Here is a 12812-nt window from a genome sequence, read left to right as displayed (position 1 = left end):
TTCCCTTGTTACTCCCGACATCCATCTGAACATTCTCATTTCTGCTACATCCATCTTCTTCTCCTCTGTTTTCCTCATACTTGCCGTTTCTGTTCCATATAAAATTGCTGGTCTGACCACCGTCCTATGGAACTTTCCTTTCAATTTCAGAGGGACCTTCTTGTCACAGAGTACCCCTGATGCAGACCTCCAGTTATTCCATCCTGCCTGAATTCGGTGTCTCACCTCTTGGTCCATGCTTCCACTATCCTCCAATACGGACCCTAAGTACTTGAACTTCTGTACTTTCTTTATTTCTTCCCCACCCAATCTTATGCTACTTCCACCGTCCTCAGTAATACTAGAACACATAAAAATCACAACCAGTTACTAAAAATAACTGAAAAACACAGAGGTGTGTATACGATATGTTGTTTCATCTAGCTATACGATGGTTACCTAAAACAGGTTACTGCCCTTTATCTGAAGCATATTGTGGGCAATATAATGAATATGTTCCGGTATGAGATTAACTTGGACCCGTGTTAAAACAAGAAAACGCCTTTGGTTATGGAAATGAATTGATTATGCGAAGAAATAAACTTGGATTTAAGCAAAATCTAGCCAGTAAAAGGAAAACAATTGAAGGTAAATTTTTCAAAACTTGACAAAAAGTATTGGAAAGCAAAATTAATGAAGAGTCTATCGTCAATGTGTGCAAAAAAAAATTCAAGAAGAGCACAAGAGCTGAAGTTTGGTATGATAACACGAAAAGAAAATGTTGAAAATCTGAGCTAGACGAGACAGTGTAAGTAAAGCTAAATGATATGAAGACATTAAAATTGGAAATACTAAAATTTTTTAATGTTAAGATGTAAATGAAAATCAAGGATTTTTTCTTTTATATTATCACCCAGCATTCACCAAAGAGCAGATTTATTTTCATGAAGCAACAGTAGGAAGAAGACGAAGAGGAATGAAAGGCTATTGACGTAACCCATATAGATAAAATTGTATAAATGGAAGAAGTAATTTGTGGGGAAAATACGTTGCCATCGAGGACGGAAAAATGCAGAAGTAAAAGAAATGAGAGGCTTTGAAGGAGCCGCTTAAAAGAACATCCTTACAACTACTACTACTACTTGTAAACAATACGCTACACTGTCGTCGTAAGAAGCCCACCCTGGTTTATTGACCTGCTAGCTGACGAAAGGTTCTTAAACTGTTAATATGTCGTAGTGTATAGGTCTTATTTACATTTCTCGGCGTATTTGTCCTCAAAACTATGCATTATAGTTTCCTTAACGGCCCACTTTAGCCCTTACCAGGATACGTATCCTAGACTATTGTTAGTGTCTCGAAATGACCACATTTTTAAACATTTTAATTTTCACTCTAGCCTACTACCTACCTATATAGGTATATACCTATACCTAGTAGTATGTAATTCGTTTAGCAACAATAAAATAGGTACATCTTTAAGACTGAAACTTAATCTTTTGATCGGTAGTATAAGGTTAGCTGCTTGAAGATGTACCTAGTAGTAGGTAGCCTATTGTTGTTTCACCAATTAGGTAGCTATAGCGTAGGTACCTACCTTAGTAAATAGGCTACCTAGTACTATACCTACTAGGCTACCTAGTACCTACCTAGTAGCTATCAAGTGAAAAAAAAGTGGTGGTCGTTTACCCTAATCTACTCTACTAGCCTACTACTAGTAGGTATGCTAACCTAGACAGGAGTCATTTATCAAATCAGACAGAATATGACAAACCAGACCGACATTTTACCTTTACCCTTACCTAACCTCGGATGCTGTCCCCCTTACCCTTCTTGTTGGGGGAAAGGGGGCTTTGTCCCCCCGCAAGCCCCGCCCTCACCCCAATCAAGCTGTGACAACTCAGTCTGCACGCTAGAGAGGGATATGGGGGTGGGTCACTGCAAATGCAGGCTGTTGCATAACTTAAGACAGAACATCAAATCTGATTTTTTTTTTTTTTTTTTGAACTGGATATTGGTGCGGCAGCCATATCCTGATTTTGATAGATATTGGTACGGCTGTGAATTGTACATGCGCGACCCCTTGGTTACCATCTCAGGCATATCAGTGACAGTAAGAAAATGGCGACTGAGCAACGTGAACCGTGTAATAGTACCTAATACATCAGTTTTCGTCGAAAAACAGATGTTTTCAGGTTTCAACGAGCTGAAAAAGGAAATAGCTGGATGTCTACGAAGAGTCAAACTTCCAGAAATTGTATATCTGTAGGTCACATAGGGTAGGTTAGGTTTGTTAGGTTAGTATGCTAACCTGTATGTTAGTCCTCTGCCCCCCCGGTCTGGTAACATGTTCCACTAGGTTAGGTTAGGTTAGTATGCTAACCTGTATGATGCATGGGCAATTCACACCCGTACCAATATCTATCGCAATCAGTATACGGTTGCTGTACCAATATCCTGTGCCTTATGTTTTATGATTTTCTGCATTTTACACATTTTTTAAAAATAAACAGGTAGACTACTGCAGTCAGCTACCTAGTATACTGTAAAGTGCAATACCTATTGTACGTATTTTTAGAAGCAATTCATTGTGCAGATACCTATGTCTCTGAGACTGGATGATAAGTAAATTAATATTTTAAAGGTAATGGTAATTATAACATACCAGTTAGGGTAGGCTATTAATTACTTTGCATGAAATTGCTGTGCACTATGAACTATGCGCTTTAGGCCATACTGCATGTAGATCTTCATTATGTGATAGATTTCTTCACTTATCCAACTATACATAGCTAATTGTTGATTTGAAAAATAGTGTTTTATTTTTATTACTACAAGTTTAGCTATTCACACTGTAGGTTCTGTGTATATTTATTAAGTTTGTTTGATAGCTTTCAGATAAGACTTTTATGGGATAAGATATTTGGTGAAATAAGCAAAGAAAGTTTATTGGATGTACGGTTGGTTACATACATAATTTTCATTGTTTACGTTTAGAGCTTGAATTGAGTTAGGTTTTATCTGTGCAGCCTTCCTGAACCCAACAATGTACGTTTATTTCTATATTTACAGATGTTAAATTTATTGTAGCATCAGCAATGGCATTAACACTGCTCCCTAATAATGCCATGACATTTACTGAAAATCAGCATGGCACTAATGTCTTAGAGAAGTTAAGAAGCCAACGGGAGCTTGTTCGTTGCTGTGATGTCATTCTTCATGTTGCCGGACTTCAGTTTCAGGCCCATCGATGTGTTTTGGCTGCCTGCTCTCCATATTTTGATTCAATTTTCAAAGGTATAGAAGTTTATTTTAGCTATTGCATGCTCTCTCTCTCTCTCTCTCTCTCTCTCTCTCTCTCTCTCTCTCTCTCTCTCTCTCTCTCTCTCTCTCTCTCTCTCTCTCTCTCTCTCTCTCTCTCTTGTGCTTCTCAGTGTCTTAATAATGAATTTTTGGTGTAGAGAAGTGTATTTGAGTGATAGTGAAAGTAGACGAAGAAGGAAGTGATAGCTGTGGGATAGTTTTACATTTCCACTGATGCAACCAATGATGTAGTGGCCAGTTCAAAGCGCTGTTGATCCTCTCTTCAGTTCTTCCCTCATTTTTTCTTGGGCATAACTATGACAGAGAACTATGAAATCTGTGAAATTCACCTTACTATTGTTTTGTTTTAGCAAAAGGGAAATCTGTTCATAGAAATTAGAAACCCTACTGAAAGTCATAAGTAAAATCAGAGGCAATAACTTCATAGCAAGATTGTAAAAAGTTTACATAGAACATCTATTCAAGGTAACTTAAAATATTCTAAGGAGAATATTTGCTTGAATTGTAACTCAGACTGTACTTGATGTTAGAAAAATCATGAATCGTTAAAGTTTCCTTAGATCGTATCTGCTGCACGACATGAATTGAAAGTTAAGTTGTATATTCTATACCCATTGTGTTAACTTTTGAAGATCACATGGAAAGAATAAGTGAATGCTCAAAATATGACAAATGGTATTCAACATAGATAACTGCAACAGTAAATAGTATTGCTGCCATCCAGTTCAAGAAAAGATTAGATAAAATTATTTAAACACTGTTTTTGAGTGTAAATGTTGTAATATATTGTAGATTATTCAGCTTGTAAATTTTCTGTGGAGTTTTATGTCAGTCATATCTTTTGTCTTTATCAGTGATCTTATTTTAGTTTTCAATTCCAGCCAGTAAAACTGTTAAAGAACAATTGACCATCAGCTCACAAGACCCTGAGGTGTTCAGATGTCTCTTGGCTTACATGTACACAGGAACTGTCGTGGTAGATAAGACAAATGTTGCCGAGTTGCTGCGTCTGGCCAATAAGCTTCTCATTGCAAAGTTAAAGGAACACTGTGAAGAGTATCTTGAGAGATACTTGGACACTGCTAACTGCCTCACTGTTCGTGATATGGCCACAAAGTAAGAAGTAAACTGATTGTGTTTGTAAATGTTATAAATACTTCATTATGGAAAGATATTTTTGTGGAAGTTGTGTTTGGTTATTTGTTCATATACGAAACAAACCTTCGGGCTTAACATTAGGATAAATATTCTAGCACCAGCTGGAAAGCAGTAAAATTAATGAAAATTGTGTAACCTAGAAACTATTTGGCATCTGTGCTTGATCACGAGCTATGTGGGATCCCTCACAATTCCTGGCATCTCATGATCATGTCAGGCTCTTTCTTGTTACACTGCTAAAACTGAAGTCTGTGTACAAGCCATGTGTATTACAAAGGCATAAGCCATTAGTATGGAAGTAAGTAAATCATGCAAATAATCTTAGCTTAAGGGTGCTGCAGGTAATTGTGTTGAGTTGTCACATGGCTGGGGTGACTTTGATCAGTGTTCTTGCCTAAGCATTACTAAACTCATTTGTTCCGATACGTAATACAAACCCTCGGTCCTTTAACAATAGGGAAGGTAACTAGTGGCAGCTGGGACGGTCGTAAGCTTCGAACAAGGGGAGAATGGTAGTTAACTGCTTGTCCGATCGTGCGCGCGCCCGCGCGCCCGAGAGGTGAAGAATCACTTTTGCTTTCGGCCGCGGGTGTGAAGGACGTGTTCGTCATCGCTCTCTGCCCACTTCATCGTCGTATGCTTTGTTTATATTGTGTTTTCTACTAATGGTTTGTTTGACTTGAAAATGAAACTGTAAGTACACTGTTTTCATTTTCATTACTTAATTATGAATCAACATGGAGCTATCGCCGTAGATGCGGCGATTTCCGCTCTTTTCATGAAATTGACTTGAATTATGTCTCGGTGCCGAGGGCGGGCGCACTCGCGCCGAGTCATGTATTTTGGGCGAAAGTGTGTAATTGAAAGATGTAAGTACTCTTTTTCATTATATTTTTGCCCTGTGCGTTCGTTGCCGAGAGCGTGATTGTGCTCGGCACGAGCCTCTTATTTGTATGAATAGAATGCAATGAAAGTGGATTCGCAATGCAGTATTCTTTTCATTTTCATTTATTAATTGCATCAAATTTAATTTTGGATCAATTTCCGCTCTTACCCGGGAATTAATCCTTACGATTTATTTATGTGAAAGTGAAAATCGCAAGTGCAGTATTCTGTTTCATTTTCATATATATTTTATGATAGCATCATATTATTATGGATCAAGTTTCCGCTCTTACCCGGGAATTGATCTTTTCCCCTTTAAGTTCTATGAAGTGAATCGCAAGTGCAGTATTCTGTTTCATTTTCATATTACTTTTCACTGCTGTGCGGGGGTCGGGGTAGGGAAGCGAAGGTCTGCCAGGAAGTCGTCGGAAAGCTCTCCCGCGACTCCCTTGGTATCCGATTCTTCGTCTTCTTTCCTGCCCCCCGCTCAGCTTCTTCGTTGTATTTTGTATTTGGGGTCTTCCTTGCGTTCGGGGTGGGGCATGTCTCCCCCCCGTGCGTGAGGGAACCCCTCTTACTAATCTGTCTGTGCTACCGCAGGTGCTACATCCGTGGGAGACGACCTTGGACAGGTATGGACCACTGCGGCTGCAGGGCGTGCCTAGCATCCACGATCTGCTGCAGCGTTTAGCGAGGTCTGGGGCGGTGACCTTGGAGCGGTCTCCATTACAACCTCCACGGCCGCTTATGCTGCTTCCCCCCGCTGGTCTACACTCCCCATGCTGTGTCGGTGACGCCGTCTGCCGCTACTAGTAGGGCCGGTCGCCGCCGTACCGAGGAGGGGTATGCCGCCGCCGCCTGTGTTTTCTTCGTGTTGCCTGCCCCAGACTTCCGCTGTTCCAGCAGCTCGCCCCTGGACCGGCCGCCAGTACCCAGGTTCCCGCTGGCTGCCGATGATTCTACGAGGCGATGGCTGGGCCTGCCGTACCTGTCGCTGATGTGGTTCCCGCTACTGGCTTGGCTGTCCCTTCTGTGTTTACCGCTGCCGCTGTTCCTGCCGCTCCTGAGCTGGTTGCTGTTCCTGTCGCTCCTGGTTCCTGCGCCTGTCCATGCTGGTCCTGCCCATGGTGTCTTCCCCAGTCCCAGGTCCTTCCGGACAGGTGCAGTCGGGCCGTGTTGCTTCGGCAATAGGCCCGACTCCGGCCTGGATGGAGGACCTGACGACTGTCCTGCGTGAGCTGACGAAGAAGAGGAAGGTGTCATCTTCGTCTTCGTCTGCTGCTGCCTCTTCCCCTTCGACTTCTAAGGCCCATAAGCCGAAGAAGAAGAAGGCTGCCTCCCCCCCCTAAGAAGTCTCCTTCGGGAACTTCTAAGGGCCCGTCCCACCTCGGTGGGACGGGGGGTCCTTCTGCTGGTCCTCCTGCTCCTTCGGGAGCGGGGCCCGTCTCCCCTTCCGTAAGGAAGAGATAGACGGGGACCAGAGGAGTATCGGTTAGCACTGGTACTTCCTCGCCTGGTGCTAGCGGCGATGCCGCTACGCCAGGTTCCGGCTCGGTCTCTCGTTCGCGGGAGATCCCGAGTGTACGCTCTCCCTCGGGAGACCGTGCAGCCAAGTTTCGGCGCCAGAGTTTGCTCGGCGCCAAGACCGCGGCACGGAGCAGAAGGCTGGCGAGAACCGCTCAGGTGACTCTCGCCAGGCCAGCGGCCGCTCTCGCAGCGACCAGCTGGTAACCCGGGTTTTCCCCCTAAGAAGACTCCTTCGGGAACTTCGAAGGGCTCGTCTCACTCCGGTGTGACGGGGGGGTTCTTCTGCTGGTCCTCGTTCCTTCGGAACGGGGCCCGTCTCCTCTTCTGAGAAGAAGAAGACGGGGACCAAGGGTGTGCTGGCTACCGCTGGTACACCCTCGCCTGGTCTTGGCAGCTCTGCTGCTAAGCCAGGTACCGGCTCGGTTTCTCGTCCGCGAGAAGTTCCGAGTGTACGGTCTCCTTTGGGTGACCGTGCAGCCAAAGTTAAGACGCCTGAGTTCGCTCAGCGTCATGACCGAGGCACGGAGCAGAAGACTGTCAAGAGCCGCTCAGGTGACTCTCGCCAGGCCAGCGGCTGCTCTCGTAGCGACCAGCCGTAACCTCGGGTGGACGTGACGGTCTCTGACCGGCCACGGGTTGAGGCTGGGGAAGAGGTCCCCCAGGTCCCCTCGACCGACCGGTACCAGCCTCGCTGGTACCAGCGGTTTTGACGTGCCGCGAGTACGCCTCACCGGTCTCACCGCGAAAGTGATCTCTGCAGGTCACCTGACCGCCGCTCCCACAGGGACCGGGCGGATACAGTAACCAGCAGCACCTCGTCTGACGCACGGGACCGGGGTCGACGTGCTCAGTCGAGCCGCTCGCCACAGGTGAGCGGCACGCTGCAGATCGATCCCCACCGCGGGTTGGTGATCGGCTGCAGCCCCCCACGTTACGCTGGTCCTGCCAGCGAGCCGGGGGGGGGAGCGTCAGGTCTGTCTCTCCACTACCTTCAACTTCCTCGGGGCACGCCGGGAAGAGTGAGGTAGCTAGGAGTGATCGTGAGAGGTTTGCCGCTCACGACGCCGCACGTGCCACGTATGGTCTTAGGACCAGCCAGGACGTACGCGCAAGTGATTGGAGGCGACCGTTAGGGGGGGGAAGGGGGTAGCGTCAGTTCTGTCTCTCCAATACCTTCAACTTCCTCGGCATACGCCGGGAAGAGCGAGGTATATAGGAGTGATCGTGAGAGATGCGCCGCTCACGATCCCGTCACGACGCCGCACGTGCCAGGTATGGTCTTAGGACCAGCCAGGACGTACATCAGGGATCTGTTGCTGGTCCTTCTTCTGAAGGAGGAGGGTCTTGGGAGCTGCTCTTGTTGGAGGGACTGGACGGTCCTACTCCTCAAGACGCTGTAACTTCCGAGATTCAGAGTAACTTTGCCCAGGTTATTGCACTGATTCGTCAGCACAACGACCCTGGGGGAAGGATCGCCGCTCCCACCAGCAGAGCCCATGTCTCTGTTCGAGTCGTTTTGGGGCCCGAGAGGGAACCCAAACCGACGGTGGGTTTGCCGCGATCGGAGCTTGCCGATTCTGTCTTGAACCAGTCTCTCTCGTCTCCGGACAAGAAGGCTCTCTCAGTTCTGGCCGGTCGATCAAGCTACTTCCACCTCCTCTACTGCGACAGCGGCGTTTCTACGTGTCTTCGGACACCAGTATTTAAATACTCCTTCTTGGCGGTCCCCTGAGAGGTTTCGACCTCGACGAGGACTGGAATGAGTCGGAGGACGGTATCGGCTCTCTCCTGTCAGGTGTCGATCAGCCCCACCCAGACGACGTTCACAGGTAGCAGACCCTTACCTACAGTGAGAGTTCGTAACCCTCCTCGGGAAAACGTTTTCTCCTGACGATACGTTTTCCCAGACTCCTGAGAGGCCATCGCCGCAAGGCGATGGCTGCTCCTCTCTTCTCCAACTGCTAGTTCCACTGGAAGGCGAGCGAGGTATCCAATTCCATTCCCCATCCCTCTCTCCTTACGGCTATACGAGGGAAAGGGGAGGGATCCTACAGAGATTTCTCTGTAGGATCCCACGTTGGGGACTGCGCTACCGGGGGGACCTTCGGGTCCTACCTGACGTAAGCCCCGGTCGTTGAGGAGGGATCCTGCACCCGCATTCTCGATTTCTACGGGAATCGAGAGGACCACCAGCCGATGTCGTTTGACGAATTCGGTGGGGGGTTTTCGCAGACTGCTTAGAATTCTACGGAATTTCTAGCGCATTCAGAGTGTTCGAGTTTTTACGATCTCCAAACACTTAGGCGAGACCACGGTCCAAAGTGAGCGAGACGAGAATCCCCGATATGTTACACGATAATCGGGAACCTCGCCTATTGCTCGAATTCCTGGAATTTCTAGCATTAGGAAGAAGACTGCTGCTGAAAGAAGACTATCTCACAGTAGGCGACCAACCTGGAATAGAGAAGAACGGACGGGAAATATCCAGTTTGGCTTGAACTATCGTCTTAGTATTCTGTTCACCATTGAAGCTTTCTTCGAGGAAGACTTCTTCACTCTCTTTGATAGAGATCGAAGGTGGTCGATCTCCAAATCCTTATTTTGTTTTCTTGAAGGAAAGAATTTAGGATGGAGATCGTTGTTCAGAATCCTACAAATATACTAAGTATATTAACCTCGCGACATGATTCTGCTAAGCAGTTGAATTGTCCGAGGGGTAGGCGCACATCCTAGTTACTCTACGGATTGCGACTTAGACGAGTATTCTAATTGAACTACAACTCGGGGTTGCCTGCAACCTCCCAGGAGTTTCCAGTTTCAATTTTTATATGCTTATGGTGTTGTCACAACAACACCATTTAAGCTTTTATATTACCCGAAATTCGTTTTCGCATAAATATAATTGCTCGAGCATATCTTTTATGCTCGATGTTTTCTAGCCGAACGCATTCCTTCATGGAAAGGATTACTTGGCAACTCAGGATGACGAGTCGGCGACAGCTACTGCGTATCGAATTGCCCGAGGCATTTCAGTACCAACTGCCGCTTCGAGATGCACGGTTGGCTATGTCTTTCTCACCTGCTTTGATTGAATACCAACCGTATCTCTGCCCAACAATCACGGACTTAAGTCTTTGATTAACGGGGATTCTCGCATACATGAATGACCATCTACTGCTGTGACGCTAGTATTCATCGTCTTCGGTATTGCGAGAATTTTAAACAGAGATATCTATTCGACTCTCATCTTTCTGTTTACCGCACGGTAACAGAATTCTGTAATAGTCTCTTGCTGCATCGTATCTCGATAATGCGAATGATTTTTGCGGAATCTGAGTTTGTCCTCAAAATATCTTGTATTCGGAGGTGTGCAATTGTTCATTGTTCACCCCGGATTAGCAGATGTTTTTGTACATGAACTTCCCTGGCAGATATATACTTAGCTATAGTCTCCAACGTTCCGACAGAATTTCAAATCTCGCGGCACACGCGACAGGTAGGTCAGGTGGTCTACCTTACCCGCCGCTGGGTGGCGGGCGTATGAACCAATCTATCTCTCCAGCCAGATTTTTTTCTGTCGCTGAAACGATAACAACTGTTGTCGTTTCATTCCGATATATTCTTCATTTCTCGCTTGCCTGGAGATTGATTTGGACATTTTGGTGACGTATTCGCTCTATTTTGGCTTGGCATACGCTGATTGTGGACCGTTATTGACTTTGCGCTGGATTTTCCTGTAGAATGTCTGATTTTGATTCTGTTTCCAAAACTCCGGTTTTGTTTAGAGTATGTTTGACCGATGGATGTAAGGTGAGGTTACCGAAAGCTGCGGTTGACCCTCACACTTTCTGTGTTAAATGTAGGGGGAATGAATGTTCGTTTAGTAACCCGTGTCAAGAGTGTGAGGTTTTGAACGAAGATGAATATAAGGCTCTTTCTTCTTATATTAGGAACTTGAAAGGGATAGGGTACGTAAAGCTTCTTCAAGGAGTTCGAGCAGGTCGAGAATGAGTGAGAATGAAACTAACATTAATGTAGTTTTAGAACCTTCCTCCCAGGTCTCAGCTCCTGCTCCCGCACCGAAGCCGTAGATTCGTCTTCGGAGGCGGCGGCCTCAAAAGCTTCCTTGTGTTCTAAGGAAGACAAGAATCTTCGTACTGATCAAGGTAAGGAGCGTCAGTGATGATAAGTGCAGTGTAACCCAGTGATGTGGAGGGTGCGTCTGACCGGCTCCTTAGTGCCTCCAGGCCTAGACCTCTTCCAGACTCCCAGTTCCAGTGGAGGAGGAAAGTCGAAAGCCGCAGGAGGGCTAGGGAGAGCCCCCACCGGTCAGGCGTCCCCTCGGCAGATCCTAAAGTTCGCTCCCAGGCTGCCTTGGATCGTAAGAAGAAGAATATTCTTCGTCAGTGTTTTTCGTCATCCTCTTCTCCTTCGCCGAAGCGTGGTTGGAGCTCTAAGGAGGCGTCACGCCCATTGAAGAGGGCTGCGGAGGCTCCCTTCAGTACGTTAGCGTCCAGCCCGAAGACTTTTCTGATGTGCTTCCTTGCAAGCAAAGAAGCCTAGGAGATCCAGTGATCGCCCTCCTTCTCCCGCTCCTCGCGCTGAGCTTGCTTCGGAAGAAGATCCTGGGGACTTTCCTTCTCGAGTGCTAGCGGGCCTACAAGCTCAGATCACAGCCTTGGCGGACTCCTTGGCATCGAGATCGCGTAGAAGGAAGGATTTGTCTCTCCCTATCAAGAGATCGAGGCGCGTTTCGTCGGAAAGAGCGCTCTCCTTGTAATCGGCGATCTCCTTCTTTTGAGGATACTTCTACACATCGTAACATTTCACGAGAGGAACACCACTCCCGCTCGGAGGTGTCCGAGACGCCATTCGTCGGATAGGCGCTCCTTGGACTATGAAGATATTTCCCCAGATCGGATTCCTGCCTCGGGTAGACGCTCGCCCCTTCTGTTTTCTCCTTCTTCTAGAGTTCGTGCAAGAAGAGAGAGTCGCTCAGGTCATAGAAGACTTATTTCGTCGTCTCCGTCTCATCTTTCTTCTCTCGCCTTCTCAGAGAACCTAGGGAATGCCCTTCTGAAAGTAGGCGCACTTCTCCTTCCGACTACTGTCGTCGGGCGTCGGATAACGTGACTGGTAGCGCTCATCGCATGGAGTTCACTCCTCCCCTGTAAGACATCATGAGTCTAGTAGGAGCCCTGCTCCTGGTAAGCGTCCTTCTTTTAGTAGCTGTTCTCCTGGAGAAAGATGCCTTGATCCTCGTTTGCTTCGTTCTCCTAGTAGGCGCTCTTCGTTCTCGAGACTCCCTACTCCTGATCGTCTCCTCTTGCTAGAAGTCAAGAACGCCTCAAGCGCCCTGCTTCTGTTAGGCGCTCGAGCCTTACAGACGTTCTCCCCTTGGTAAGGACCAAGATCTCGCCGAACGCCCTGTTTCGTTTAAGCGCTCGGAGCATAGCAGCCGCTCTCCGCTTCGTAGGCATCAAGAGCCTCTCAAGCGCCCTGCTCCTGATAGGCGCCCTATTTTAGCAACGTTTCGCCGCTTGGTAGGCGCCAGGATTCCCCTAAGCGCCCTGTGACAGATAGGCGCTCGGCGCCTAGTAGCCGCTCTCCTCACGATCGGCGCCAGGATTTTAGTAGGCGCTCTCCCTCTCGTAGTTTCCCTAGGGATAGACGTGGTCGGTTTCTAGGGAAAGGAGTCCTTCCTCTTTTGCTGTTAAGAGTTTGTCCTGCGTTTAGGAAGGAATGCGAGATTAGACAAGAATTTTCGGAATAAGCGTCCTTCTTTTTACGACTCGTCGTTCTCCTGTCACGCCTCTATACTTTGGAATCTTCTCCTCATTCAAGACGTTTGTCTCCTTCATCGCACTGTACCACCCACTAGGAAATCATCTAAGGATTCTCATAAGGATTCCTCATCCTCGTTCTCCTCTTCAAGAAGA

General features: G+C 47.0%; 1 protein-coding gene across 1 annotated transcript in view; it reads left to right on the top strand.

The window, feature by feature from the left end:
• The first annotated feature begins 1107 nt into the window (after window positions 1-1107).
• LOC135212450 (uncharacterized) overlaps window positions 1108-12812 on the top strand; it is a 100490-nt gene continuing 88785 nt past the window's right edge. Inside the window, 3 exon segments of the mRNA XM_064245848.1 lie at window positions 1108-1192; window positions 3052-3276; window positions 4185-4419. Coding sequence (XP_064101918.1) covers window positions 3078-3276; window positions 4185-4419 — 434 coding nt within the window. The 5' untranslated portion in view covers window positions 1108-1192; window positions 3052-3077.

The sequence above is a fragment of the Macrobrachium nipponense genome, chromosome 41, assembly GCF_015104395.2.
Source record: "Macrobrachium nipponense isolate FS-2020 chromosome 41, ASM1510439v2, whole genome shotgun sequence".
In the NCBI taxonomy this organism is placed as follows: domain Eukaryota; kingdom Metazoa; phylum Arthropoda; class Malacostraca; order Decapoda; family Palaemonidae; genus Macrobrachium; species Macrobrachium nipponense.
This window is presented reverse-complemented; position numbering and strand designations above follow the sequence as displayed.